Raw genomic sequence first — 15308 nt, 5'->3', positions numbered from 1 at the left:
CCTCGGCAATCTGTCATCCTTCATCCGCACAACGTGCTCTAGCCATCTCAACATTTCTTTCATTATAGCCCTAGAAATCGGGATTCAAGCACAATTTTTCGTACAGCCTATTGTTTGAAATACGGTCAGTCAGTTGGGTACCCAGAACAATCCTTAGGCAATTTCTCTGGAAAACATCTAGCAAATCATCATCCGCTTTTCGGAGCGCCCACATGCTTCGGAGCCATATTTGACCACTGTCGTCACTGTAGCTTCTAATATTCTAATCTTGGTTTGCACTTATCTTCCTATTCTTCTAAACTTAATCTTTTTTTAATTGTGAGAAAAAACCCTGAGCCTTGGCCATTCTACTTTTAACATCTTCACTGCTCCCACCGTCTTTAATAGTAATACTACCAAGGTAAGTGAAGCTCACCTGATCAATCTTTTCATTGAAAAATGAATTCCCGATTTTTCTAATTATTTAAGATCTATTCCCGTGTGTAAATTTCCTCTTCGCTAATTCAAACAGTCAAGTTTCGTTGTCATTGTCCTTGGTACTTTAAACAAGTTCTAAGACCACACTGGATGGACCCGACAGTGAAATGAAAGAAAAGGAACAAGACAAGAAAAACCGACTGGCAGCGAAAAAAAAAATTTTAATAGTTTCGTTTGGCCTTTCATTTAGCATAATGATGCTTTAAATTGACGGTTTTTGTTCGTATTTTTATTTTCAACCAAGAATTTGCCCACTCCACCACCTGGTGTAAATCTCAGGGCGCCGCTTATTCCTCTACTCGTAGCTCCCTTCCTCTTTATTGTTTGACAATTTGTCTTAATTGTTTAAGACATACACCGCTGTGTAAGTTCCCATTTCACCAAGTCAAACGGTGTTTCGCTTTTACTTTCCTTGACATTAAAAAGATTGCTAAAAAAAAAACCAGCGAGACTACTGTAGAAGGACTGAAATGGCTTATGAAAACACACTCCTTCCATGATATGGTGATGCTCAGGTTCAAAGGTGAAATACCATACCAGAGTTGTCAACGCCTATTCAAGCTATTTTTAAAGGCGAGAAAGTTTCGAAAAAATATTTTGGGCGTAACCAGAAAATATTTTTGTCTGGATTTGTGTAAAGACCGGGGTATCCTGATGAGTCAAATATTATTGTTAGTTGTGTAAGAAAAAGAAATCCCTAATAAAAAGGGGTCAATTTGTTATTGTGAATGTGCTAGCCCCTCTCCCATGGTAACTTTTGTCTACTTAATGCAAACCGGATTTTGGTTTAAAATAATTCTTGAAAATAAAAGACGCTTATTAATTATCACCCAAAGACAAATTTAAGCTCTAATCCTGTTGCAGATTAATCGCATCAGACACTAAACCGTAAGTGACGCTAATAGTTTTTTTTATCTCTATCTTCGAATTCTTAACCGCCGAAGAGCTGTCTCTTTGTTTCCCATTCTCCTTAGGATAAATAAATCGATACTTGATTGTGTACGGGTATACATAGATATAATTGTACTAGTGCCCCTCCGCTAGCGACGGTCCATTTGCGACATGTGCTAGCTGTACTCGTATAATTCACGTGAATTAAACCTCTATACACTGACGTAATATCTACCTTTCAGGAACCTCCTTACTGGTGCAGCATTGCTTATTACGAGCTGAACTCGCGTGTCGGAGAGATTTTTCATGCTAACAGTCATTCAATTATTGTAGATGGCTTTACTAATCCCAACAATAAGTCAGATAGATTTTGTCTTGGTCAACTATCAAATGTTAACAGAAATTCTACTATTGAAAATACAAGGAGACATATTGGGAAAGGTATGTTTGAGTACTGGCATTTTTCGATTTATAAACGTTCGTTGTAAGGGAATAGATTTGTATCTGGTGGTTGTTAAATGCCGTGGTTTCTTTTGGTAAAATTTTATTTGTTAACAATTATGATTTATCAAGAAGATGAGCCGTGCCGAAGTCATTTTGACCATCTCCATGAAAGAATAAAGGAGGAAATTAGAAAAACAAAATATATTGTTGGTTCGTGTTTAGTCTGCCGATTGTTGGCACCGGCGGATCTAGAGGAAAATCTTGGGGGAGGCCGCGCCGGACACAGGGCGCCAAAAACTGATTATACAGGACTAATTTGATAGCTCTTTATTTATATGAAAACACTGCCAAATATGCTCATAAAGGTAAAACGTAGCAAAAGAAAATAAAAACAGTACCACACTACACAACTAAACTCAATCGGCGAGCTTTTCTGAGAGCGAACATATCGATAGCATCGTCTGTTTTCGGCAGTTCGTCTCTGTAAGTCTGCATGAGTAGTAGAGCCTCCAACCTCTCTTCAGTCATCGTGCTTCGTATTGATGAACATGTCCTGTCAACCTTTGAAAACATTTTTTCTGCTTCACAGGTTGACACAGGAAGCGTCGCGAGAATTGTCAACAATGCGAAGATGTTGGGAAATACATTTTCCTGACAACTGTTCAGCGCTGAAATAGCTGTTTTCGGTTTTTGCACGGTTTCCTTAGACCAATACTTGTTCCAAATCTCGAACTCGGTTTTAACGTCTATCTCCGTACCCACGAGCAGCTCCTTGTACTTTTCGTACCCTGGCTGAACGTCCTCCCAGCGTTTGCCATTAACCACAGCCGGGATCAAAGCTGAAAGTTTTGCAGCATTCGTAAAATGGCAGCTGAACCGCTCCGTAAAATCAAGCAGCATGGCGTCCAGGGCTGGAATAAATGCCGCCATCCTATAATGACTTTCTGGATCCATCTTGGGTACCCCTGCCCGGTATGTAGAATGTGAAGCTATGCGTGGCTGCGTTACCTTGATGGTAGCATCAATCTTTTCGGCCATTTTCAGAAGATCTTCGTAAAGCAGTCTGAATTTGGTTTCGGCATGTGATCGCATATCTTCCAGCATTGCCTTCACGCTGCTAATGAGGGACAAGGCTCTCACGAGGTCACCATCCTTCTGTTGTAGTGACTCGGCCAAAGGTTTCATGATCGACGAAAACGAATTCAGGCAAACCAGTCCTACGAGTGTATCTGATTTTTCAATGCAGGATCGTAATGCATAAGCTCTGCTACTTGCCTCTCGATCGTGCCATCCTTCCATCTCCTGCAGAGCAGAAACGATCGACGGAAGGGAGTCCCAAAACCTGCTGATTGCTTCGTGTCTCTCTATAAATCTCGTGGTACAAAGACTGACGAGTGTCTCTGTTTTAGCTTTGTCCGCGATAAGATGCTTTTTTAGAAGTCTTGTTCTCTTGGCACTTGAGCTGAAGTGAGAAATTGTGTCTCGAACAACGTCTTGGGCATTGTGCAGAATGGGAACTGAAACTATCTTTGAACATGAGAGATTTGTGGCATGGCTCACACAGTGGAAGTAATCTGCCAGTTCACACTGGCGTTTAACTTCAGCAGCAGCACCATTTGTCAAGCTTGCCATGCTAGCAGCTTTGTCGTATCCTTGACCAACGCACGTTGACAAATCCAGATTTGACTTCCTGACCTCACTCAACAGCAGCTTCCCGAGGCTCTTGCCGTCTAGCTTCTCTTCGATGCTTCTACCGTCGTCACTTTCCTCATCTCCAGCGAGTCTTGACAGGGTTTGAAAGGCATCGACAACTGCAAAAGGATCTTCTCGAATCACGTATCCCTGCTCGGTTTTACACACATAACGACAAACAATGACCATCAGCTCCCTGGTCTGCCTGTCTGTTGACTCGTCCACAAGAAGACACCAAACCGTTGCTTTGTTTGCTTTTCTCACTACTTCGGTTTTTATCATTTCCCCAATTGTTCCAATCAGTTCATTCTGGATCTGTTTACTCGTATATTTGGCGTTGCTCGGTGCATTTTCAAGTAAATTTTTAAGTTGCGAGTCTCCACTCTGAATCCGATACCGAAGTAGGTGGCGGAAATTCCCGTCGTTTACTGCTGTAATGACATCAGAGTCTTGAATATCAAGTTTGCCATCATCACGGTGGCCACGAAGGGGGATATTCTGTGCCCCGCAAAGCTTGACAGTTTCAACAACGCTTCTCAAGAGTGCACGGTTCTGCTGTATTTGCTTGACCCTTTCACAGTCCAGAGCCTTCCTGATATCTTGATCTTGACTACCGCGCTGAAACGTTGTTAGCAGCGCGGCAGCTTTTTCCTGGCAGTGTTTGTGAAACTGTGCTTCAGCATGGTTTGTCAGCGCACCATCTTTCCTGGTAAGTTTCGAATAGTCTTTTAGCGGTTTCAAGACCAACTTTCCCATTTTTTGCCCTCCACCGCCTCCAGATAAAGCCGACCATCCTCCTCCGCTTTCGTTGGTCCTCATCGAAACACAAACACTGCACCAAAGGCCTTCGTGGTCTGGATGACGACTCACTGCGAGCCAAGGATACCGGGAAAGATGTTCGGTATTCAAGCGACGCTTGACTTCGCCACCTTTTCTCTTTTGTGTCGAGACTGGAAGATCAGATTGGTTCTTCGGCTTCCACCTTTTGTTCATAAAAAACATAATTTCGCCAGAAGACAACTGATTTCGCTCTTTCAGCGCTACTGCAATACCAAAGTCATTCGACGGCGTGAAGTCAGTTTCAGGCGAAAAAATAGCGCTTTGATTCTGCTGCGGGTGCGGGGACTGTGAAATCAGTATTGGGCTATGTACCACCAAGGTTTGAGTACTGCTTCTTGATCCTTCAGTCAGCTGATCAGTGTGTGTCGTTTCGCCGAAGTTTGTTATGAAGGCCGTCTGTGAAGTGGACGGAGTTGTTGGTGACAGTTCGTTCTCCTGGCTGAATGCGTTTTTGTGCATTCCGACCGTCGACTCAGAGTGGGCATCAGAAGTTGCCGTCGTCTCAACATCTAACAAAAAAAGTTTCTCTTTTAAAGTGTGCACAAGACATTTATTGTAAACGTATATACACTTTGTATAATGGCTTGCTTTAGTAGATTTAACTCTCAACATGGTGAAGGCAGAATTGGAACTAAATTTGAAAATAAACTGAATCAGCAACATTAACTTTAAACTCCCCCAACAATCTTGAACTTTCATACCCCAAAACTATTTCTAGGAAACCCGGACTTTAAAATAAAATACCACCCTAAACATCACTAATTTAACTTGCAACCCCAAGAACCGATCCCCGACATATGCTAACAAATATTTTTCAAGAGCTGAAACCCGAAACAATTATCACCGAAGTTTACAAGGCTAAAGAGAGAGCTTTAACTGCAAGAATTTGAAAGATAATTTCAGAGCTGACACAGTGTGTCGGTAAAAATACTGCTTTAAGCCAATATCATAACAGTCAGGCGAGACGAGTGGGCTGGTAAAAATCAGGTCAAACGCTTCGGACAAATTGCATACGAAGAACACTGTACAAGAGGGACCGTATGCAATATATAACAACAAAAGCAGCTGGTACGCGATGAAGCTTGACGAATGAGCCTTATCAGGAAAGCTATCCGACAATGGGCTAAAGCTAGAAATTAGAAGTGTTGATACCCACTTTAAATGACACTTCTTCCTTATTGTTCTATCTTTAAAAGCTTACCTTTAATCTGATGTTTCTTGGCAAAATAATCAGAGATGTCCCTCGATCCTTTACGGCTTTCCGCCATCATTCTTTGTTTCTTCTCTGTTCTATATTCATGCCCTGATTTTTTTTCCGATCCATTTTAAATGCGTTTCCGTCTAACTGGTCTAACACACGGAGCAAAAATACTCCGAAGGCAGTGGCAGGGTCGCTCGCGCCTAGCCTCCCGCCGGTTGGATCTAACAACACACGCAACTCCCCAAAGACATGCGTTTCTCGTAAGCATTCACAAAATGTTTTGCTCGTTTAGCACGTCCCAAAAATAAACCCAATAATCATGATTCGTGCAGTGTCGGATTTGAACTTTAGATAATGTGATAAAAAGAAAGTAAAAAATGACGGCGTATCCGATTTTTTTGTTTTAGCGTCGGCCTTAGTTGAATCATTCACAAAAAAGGGTCGTTTGCACGATGGATGAGAGGGCGCCAGAAAATTTTGGGGGGGGGGGGGCCCGGGCCTCCCCGGCCCCCCTGGATCCGCCGCTGATTGTTGGAGCCAGAAAGAGGCCGGGGGAGGGGGGATAGGTTAATACTTTCTGCCGAACTATGTCTGTTTGCAAGATTCATCTGAAATTATTTAATCTAATAATCCTACTTCTTCTATTGATTTATAGTCACATCGGTGGCGTCAATAGGGCGTCACATCAGTGACTGAAAAATGGCTTTTTTCGGAAGTTCCATTGAAATTTTTTTTACAGAAAATTTCCCCCCCGCTCTCTAATTTCCGTAAATCGACGCCGTTGATTTGTATGAGAATGGAAAAATAGTCTCAACTGCATTTTAGAATGAAATAAGTCAAATTGGTTTCTGAAAATAATTTTTTGTGCATTAGAGTAAAGTGATAATGATACATTGAGTGTTGATCATTGTTTTTGTTGAATATATCGAATTGAAAAAATAAAAATGTTTCTGCTACAATTATTTTTGACTAAATTAGCCTATTCTTACAAGTGGCATAGCCAGATAGTGAATTTGCGGTCAGTGGCGGTTCTAGGCCTGAGCAGGGCGGGGGGCTCGCTCCCCTCCCCCAGTTTTTCTAACGTCTGACATCAACTTTTTTTTTGTATTTTGACACTTCTATGCTGTATCCCCCCCCCCCTCCGGATTACGAGGCCTAAAACTGCTACTGATTGGGCTATGCTTTCTGCAGAATCTGGTCCTTTTGTAAGACCTCTAACAAACTCAAATTGTTAAACATGAATACGTTTTAAAATGGACTTGGTCTTATTTACTTCTAAAAATAATTTTGTGTATAGTGGCGTAAAATTAATATGACATTTTCTGGTATTAATCCCTACTTTCAGCGATTAGCCTTCTGAATGTAAAAAGTTGAATTGGTGAAGAGTTCAATTCATCAAGAGAGTCAACCACCGTTTAGAGGATACATCTGAGGAGATAAATTTGAGAGAGATAAGGGTAAATCCCTGTCTCTGAGGGATAGGGATGAATACATCAGAGAGGGATAGGGATAAATCCCTGTCCCTGACGGATGAGGATAAATAAATCTGAGAGGGATAGGCATAAATCCATGTCCCTGAGGGATAGGGATAAATAAATCTGAGAGGGATAGGGATAAATCCCTGTCCCTGACGGATAGGGATAAATAAATCTGAGAGGGATAGGCATAAATTTATGTCCCTGAGGGATAGGGATAAATAAATCTGAGAGGGAGAGGGATAAATCCCCGTCCCTGAGGGATAGGGATAAATACATCAGAGAGGGATAGGGATAAATCCCTGTCCCTGAGGGATAAGGATAAATAAATCTGAGAGGAAGAGGGATAAATCCCTGTCCCTGAGGGACAGAGACAAAAAAACTGAGAGGGGTAGGGATAAATCCCTATCCCTGAGGGATAAGGATAAATAAATCCGAGGGGATAAAATAAATAAATCTGAGGAGAAAATGTGGACTGAATCAGGTTAGCAACTCAAAAGCTCAAATGTATTGTTTATTAAACGATTTAAGTACATACCACAAAAAACTCTTCTCTTAAAAACAAAAAGTTTGTTCTTGCAAAAGATTTGCAAAGACTGTTCTTGCAAAAAAAAATTGCACTAGCAACGAATGATGACAAAAGTAAGAAACAAGATAAAAAAAGTGCGATGTCTATGTTGGATAACATAGCATGTCATCCATTTTGTTAACAGATAAATTTCCTTTTTCTCTTGTATATAAATTACTTTCAGCCGCGTTTTAAATGTACTGCTTTTTCTAGCTTAAATATTATCATGAAAACACATTGGCTTATAGCATTAATATTTCTGTATGATTCACCATACTACCTGACTTGATCTTTTTTCATTGATTTTACGTTTTGGATAAATTGAGCCTAATTAAGTTTCAGACGGTCATTGATAAATGCTTCTTCGGATTGACCAGGGGCTCCTGCTCCACGAAAAAGAGGCGACTTCACCTTATTTTCATTTTGTTGTTCCAATTTCGGTTCATATTAAAATTATATTTAAGTTATGGCCTGTGTTACAATCTGGTAAGTAAAAATGAGTTATTTTCCTTATACCGCTATTGGTTATTTCTTAACCCGAATCGCGTTCAGGAAAGGAGTTAATGAGCGAGTTCTTAGTATATGTTGAAGTGTGGTATCCATATTTTCTAATCTTGGTAGCTAGTGGTTCCATACCTCTCAATAGTCTAGGCAAAAATGTCTGTTCTGGGGTGGTTTCCGTATTTAAATCTAAGTATTAAAAAGGACGTCCCAGTCATGACGCAGGATGAAAACAGCCTGCTGGTAAGTATTATAGTCCAGTTTTTTTTTTTGTTTTTTTTTTTCATTTCCTCTCTTGTTTCTTTTTTTGTGTGTGTATTGTCGATTTAACTAGTTCAATCATTGCGCACAGTTCAGTTTACTTAGCAGCGGCTATATCTTTGATTTATTAATTTTATTGTATGAAATAATAAAAATAATGTTGTTATATACAGGTTTTTAGCCACCAAAAGAGATTAAGAGTTACAAGTCACTGACAAATAAAGAGTTTACTTGTAAATCAGAAAGCTGTGACTGAAAAACTTTTTGCTCTCTTAATAACTTAAAATATCTTACAAAAGGTCCAATTGGGTTTTCGCTCTTTCTACTGGCTGAAATTTGACATTTGACATTATATACGTGAATATAACGTAGATCAAAATCATGCAAATGGCTAACAAAATATGTCGAAAATAACCCAACTTAATTAAAGCACATTTTCGATCATGGGAGTAAAGGATTGATATCTCCCTTTTTCTCGTCGTTATAATTCTAAAGCAAAATAGTTTCAATTATGCAAGGCACTTAGAATCCTGACGTAGTCAGGGGGGGGGGTCAGTCCTGTTCCCCCTGAAATATTTTTGTTTCGAATATTATAGATACTTAAAGAATTTTCAATAATGCGACTCTTTTCGTCCCGCCGCTTATTCAATGTTTGTCGTTAAATTATTTGTATATATATATATATATATATCTTAGGCTGAATGTTTTTCCATTGGGGGTGGGGTATAAAGTAAGGCGATGCGTTTTAGAAATGGTGTATATTTTGGAATGTTTTAAAATAGTTTCAGAATCTTATAGTGTTTTCTTATGGAGGTGGATCGCTAAATAATACCGAATTTTCATATAATTTCATATTGTAATATAGAATATCCTGGCATTTTGGAATTTCGCTAACCCCCTCTACGGAGAAGAGACCTGGGGATGGTTCAGGTTTTACTTGACATTTATCAATTCTTCTACGGCATTTTTACTTGTAAAAGTCTATTCTATCAGTGGGGAAGTACGCTCAATGTTTGTAAGACTGCCATATTTGTTTAGTCCCAGTATTGTAATCGTCACCATAGCTTTCATCCAACATCTGTGTGTCAATTTAGTTACTCAGTTGTATTTTTGCAAAGACATTCAATTGCAATCGGTATAATCAATCAGTTTCAGTAAATCAATCTATATAGTCAGTTATGATCCATGTAATCAGTCAGTTGTATTTTTAGGTGTACATCTCTATTATGTGGGTGGTGAAGTATACGCTGAATGTTTGTCAGACTCTGCCATATTTGTTCAGTCCCGGAATTGTAATCATCATCATGGCTTTCACCCAACAACAGTATGTAAAATACCACCCGGATGTAGTTTGAAAATATTCAACAATCAAGAATTTGCACAGCTATTGTCACAGTCTGTGAATCATGGCTTTGAAGCAGTCTATGAATTAACTAAAATGTGTACTATTAGGTAAGTTCTCCTAATGGGTAAAATGGGTAAAAAAAATTGTACCATTAGGTAATTCCGCTAGTGGGGATAGATCAAAATGTGTAAAAGATACCAAAAATACAGTTATTATTAAAAATTGTTTCTGTTTATTCTCTGATTGCTTTCAACTCTTTAAGAAGGGCACTAGAACTTTCAATTTCTCATCGAATGAACCCCTTCCCAAGTTTCTACGATCTTTCCTTCTATGTAAATTGGTCGGAGAAAAAATACATGGAAGGCTCATAACTCTTTACTATGTACCCCCAAATGGTGGTACTTTGATACCCACGGGGATACTGTCCTTTTCTTATGGTATATTGTTATTCCTACACTGGAAAGAAAATTGGAAATTAAGTGAGAAGTTCGAAAAGTAAGAGCGATTTATTCTATTCCGTTTTAGAGTTTCGGTTGCTATTAAGCCGAGTTGCTCCTTACTTACAGTTTGTTACCAGGAACTATTTGCTTGAGTGCTTTATATATGTTTCATGGGGAATGAGGCATGTAATAGCCATCTTCTAATAAAGGCTGGTCTTTTACTTCTAGCTTATTTTATGTTCAATCACTTCTGAATTAAAAACCGAAAACTTCTTCAGAATCTTCATAAAAACTTAATTTTAAATCAGGATTTAAATCAGGAAATTCCACTCCTGTTAGGAAGGAAGAACACGTACTAGAATCATGGCTTGGAAGCTGCCTATGAATTAACTAGAATATCTGCCATTAGTTAAGCTCCATTTCTTTCGGGATACTTAATCCCCTTGTATTGGGTACTGTAATTTTTTTTCTCCACTTTTTGAATTATTTAGTATTTATGGTTATTGCTCATGTTGAGTATTCTTGGCTATGCTGTAGGTGTTGTATTGGTTTTTCGTTCTTTAATGCTAAGCAATCATTTAAGGATGTAGCCTCATTCAAATATTTGTGTGTTATGGTGTCAATTTGGGAAGCAATTTTTCTCTTTTTCTTATTTTCTTTTTTCTATAATGTGTAAATCCAAGCGCCAATTTCTGGAAGTTCAAATTTTTTTTTTTTTTTTTTTTTTTTAGTCGTACTTACTCTGATTATAAAAATATTTCGAAAAAATCTTGGTTTCAGCTACCCTTACCAATTATATATTGTTAATTATCAAGGAGAAATTATTAGATTTCATTCGTTATGATGATACGAATACAATTCGCTTATAATTTCAGCACTTAAGCATTAACTAGAGGGTTGAGTTTTAAAGTGACCCTTATTTTGTTTTTCTATAATGTGTAAATCTAAGCGCCAATTTCTGGAAGTTCATCCCTTTTTTTTAAGTTACTCGTATGTAATAAGTTCCTAATTTTGTTATCTCGAGGTTTTGTGTGCGTTCCAAAATTCAAATATTAATAAGTATATAAAATGATAAACAAGCTGGCATTCTGGAGGCTGAACACATTAGTCCATTTAAGTTAAAACTTTTTTTACGTTGGTATTAATGGTTAATTGATAGCAATTGGGGGAGTGTTATTGTCCGTTTTTTTATTATTATTATTAATTTGTTAATGGCTGATATTCAGAGTTATTGCAGCCGTTCTTCATCAGGCTTTTCGAGCTTTCCCTTGGCGGTTGTGTGTATATTTTGCTGTGAATGTCCGAAATTGGTGAATGTCAACATTCACCAGTGAATGTCCGAAATACCTTTTTTCTCCTTGGATTTAATCAGCGTTGCCAGTTAAATTTTTCAATTTAATGCAAGGTTTGATGATGACGGCTTTGGTTAGCTTAGGTTTTTAACACATTTTTGATATTTATAACCAAATCTAACCTAACCTGTCATCATAATAGCTTGCATAAGACTGAAAAAGCTGACTTGCAACGCTGACTGAATCGAAGCAGATAAAAAGGAATTTTGGACATTCACCGGGGAGCGTCGACATCAACCAGATTTCAGACATTCACGGTAACATGTATACTTTATTTTGTAATTAGTAGTTAATAAAGCAGACCAAGTCATGATTTAATTGTGTTCCGTTTCTTTCTTTTCAAAACCCTAGAGGACAAGTGATTGTGATTACAGGGGCAGAGTATTATAGAGGTGCAATTTATTGGATTTTACCATAAATAGAAGCAGCTTAGTTTTTCACTGCTACCTTCCGGCGGTTTGGCTCACCATGGTTTGGTTACCTTTCCAGTTTTGGTTAGCTTTCCGTTGGTTCCCTTTTTCAGTATCGTATTCGGTTGTCGAGACTGCTGTGTTCTATTTTTCAGATGTCTTCTTTTTTTCAGAAACGGTTAGAAGCTTGTCTTTTTTTACTTCTTGTGTTTTTGCATTTTCTTCTTTCTTTTTAGGATGTCTTTTGTCAAGGGTTGGGGAGCTGAATATCACAGACAAGACGTCACTAGCACTCCTTGTTGGATTGAGATCCACCTTCATGGCCCACTTCAATGGTTAGATAAGGTTTTAACTCAAATGGGGGCTCCTCACAATCCAATCTCTTCGGTATCATGAATTAAAGCACTAAATGATTTCATAGATGATTAGTGATCATAGGTGATCCTTCGAATGTGTAAATAAGTGATTTGTGATTTCAAATGCTTCCGAGTGACCTTTCTTTTCATGTGTACTACGAGACAATCCTTTGAAAAATTATAAACTTACGACGTAATATCCTATTTTGGCATTGAAAAAAAAGTCGTCAGAACTCCACCGTGGTAAATGTCTTTGGGCACGCTCCTGGCTCAGCCCTGTGTATGCTTATTTAAAAATAAGCATTCAGTGATTTTATTTGTTATTGATTTAATCATTCTCAGATTGTGTAAATAATTGATTGACTTATGTTTTCAAATGCTTCCGTGTGACTTTTTTCTTCCATACACAGAGCCTTTCCCCCCATGCAGTCTAAAAAAATTGGGCACGGCCCTGGGTATGCCTATTTACTAATAGGCATAGAGTGATTTCATTTACGGTTGATTAAAGTGCTTTCTAGTGACTTTTTTTATTACTTGAAAAAAATGGAAACCTATCAGTAAAATTTAATCATGTCATTTCGAAATGAAAACAAATGAAAATGAAAACAGAGCTCAATTGTGGTAAGATGTCCTGTTGAGCACGGCCCTGGGTATGGTATACCTGGGTATGCCTATTTACTAATTTCATTGATGAGGGATTAAGGGATTATCTGGGTTTGTTAATAACTGATGCACGATGTGAATTTAGTTGTTTCTGGGTGAACTTTTTTAATCTACTCAGAGACAACTCCCCCCCCTTCATGCCCCCTGCAAATTTAGAAAATTACGGTCTGAAATTAATTTCTTGGCACTTCTTGAAAAAAACAAACAAGTTATCACAGCTCATTGTAAAATTTCTTGCTGGATGTCTCAAATGCTGTATGAAATTACATCTGCTTCATGTATTTTTTCATATTTTGGTTGAATGGAACCCAGTACCACTCCCTCCCCCCCTCCCAACCAGTAACAATGCTGGATTATTTTTATCAACTGATAAGCATTCTGATTTCATTAATTATTAATTAAGTGATTCTCTTGGTGTGTAAATTACTGATTCATATGTGATCTCAGATGACTTTTCAATCTGACAAATGAATTGGAATTATGTTTGGATTTAGTTAGTATCCAGTGCTTAGGTTTATTATTGGAGAATTTAGCTGCAGGCGGTAAAAAAACACTGTAGAAAGTTTAACTAGGTATTAATTTGATGCCATAGGTAAAATAGAAAGTTGTTTAGTGTTTACAGTACCTTTGTAACTGATTGCCTTTTGCTCCCTGACGCGATCTTTAATTTAGTTGAACGATCCAGTTCACTAAGGCGAAATATCTGATACTGGGCAATAGTACAACGGAACCATCAGTCGACAAAACTGACTTTATAAAACCTTAGACTGACCTAAAATCTCAAACTCAGGCTATAAAACAACCGATCAGCTTATCTCACGGCTTAGGATCCTTTTATCTTGAAGATTGCATGATTAGGAAACAGAACTTTGCCAGGACTTGGATTCTGTGGGAAGGGCTGGGTATTTTAAATCTGGAAACCCATTCTCCCTCTGAGTAACACCTTGTTGATCAATCAGGTAGAGTATTTTGTCCATCATAAAAATCGTTCAAGGGTAGAACAGAACATCAGTCGGAGCGGAATATAATATGCAATGGAAAAAATAGAATTCCCAATTTTGAAACCATGGGAAAACTGTTGATATTCGTTTTTTTTTTTTTTTTTTTTTTTTTTTTTTTTTTTGTCTAGACCCAATGATAACTCGGATGATTTTAAAATGGTAGCTGTAAACATTGTATTTTGTCCTTTGTTGCAGTTCCCTGAACTTGCTTGAATTTTGTGATAGGTGGCTCGGGGAAATGTTTTATTTTCATTCATTTTGGCTGCATTCAGTGTAAAGCCTGCTAACTGTAAAATGTTAGCTGCAAATCTTATTGTTCCCTGTTGCGATTCTCTGAACTTGCTTGAACTCCATGAAAGTCGGTCGCAGGTAAAAGTATAGGGGCAGGTAAAATTTTTATTTTCTCTATCGACAAGTTTCAGCCTACTTAATCCAAGGGTCTTAAACAATATGCTATTCAGTTTCTAAAAATCGAGACCACGCAGCTTTCCACTACTTGACCTGTGGACTTGGTCAAATTGGCCTTTGGTCATTCCAGTTGAAGGACCTACAAATTCATTATAAATATTTCGTCTTGCATTCATGACAAAGTATTATTTTGGTAATTCTTTATATTGAGCAAAGTGTATGGGTTATGTAAGAATGGAATATGGCGCTAGTGTCGAAAAAAATATCTTCAACGCGATCTAGCGTTTGGTGACATTTGGCATTTTTTTAAGCTTTGTAGTCATTTTGTTCTCAGGAGTGGAGATCAGAGAATTATTACTACGCTAATTTTACCAACTACACAAATTAAATTAATTATTCTTGTTTTTACATTAGGAAAAAATACCAAGTGTTGCCAAACGTTAGACAGCTTTTAGGGTTTTTTGTCGACACTAATGCCAGTTTCACTCTTGTGAGTTACCCATACTCTTTGGTATGGACTTGGTCAAATTTGTTTTGGGTCAGTTCAGTTGAAGGACCTACGGATTCATCAGAAAAACTTGATTTTTCATTCATAGCGGGATGCAGAGTGCTATCTTGGTAATTTTTGTTCGGACAAACTTGGAACAAATAAAATGTCAAAGAACCGGTAATTTTTTCCGGAATCTTTCAGGAATCCATAAAAATTAAATAATAGGCTAAATGCTATTTAATTGATTTAAGTTTTGAGTTGATTTAAGATTTGAATTACTTTGTATTTTCTCTCTTTCTAAAGGGTTGCACATAATTGCCTTGTTTTTAGCTTATGGATTGGTATTAGTGGTCATATTTGAAAACGGCATTGAGCAATTGTAAGTGGAAGCTGTATCACGATTCTTAAAGACCCCTTTGAAAAGGGCTTTATTTGTTGGCCTTGTGCCCTATGCCAATCACATAGGCAATGTGGCTTGGGGGAGAGGGTCTTA

At 38.1% G+C, this 15308-nt stretch overlaps 1 protein-coding gene across 1 annotated transcript in view; it reads left to right on the top strand.

Moving 5' to 3' along the window:
• The window catches only part of Mad (mothers against decapentaplegic homolog 1), a 47594-nt gene extending 33630 nt beyond the window's left edge, over positions 1-13964 (top strand). Inside the window, exons 7-9 of the mRNA XM_089094174.1 lie at positions 1611-1809; positions 9562-9802; positions 12134-13964. Coding sequence (XP_088950300.1) covers positions 1611-1809; positions 9562-9802; positions 12134-12293 — 600 coding nt within the window. The 3' untranslated portion in view covers positions 12294-13964. The remainder of the gene's footprint in view (positions 1-1610; positions 1810-9561; positions 9803-12133) is intronic.
• The last annotated feature ends 1344 nt before the right edge of the window (positions 13965-15308 follow it).

This window comes from Artemia sp. Qi Xiang Cuo, chromosome 9 (assembly GCF_049724085.1).
Source record: "Artemia sp. Qi Xiang Cuo chromosome 9, ASM4972408v1, whole genome shotgun sequence".
NCBI lineage: Eukaryota > Metazoa > Arthropoda > Branchiopoda > Anostraca > Artemiidae > Artemia > Artemia sp. Qi Xiang Cuo.
The sequence above is the reverse complement of the archived record's forward strand: the minus strand, read 5'-3'. Positions and strand labels throughout refer to the sequence as shown.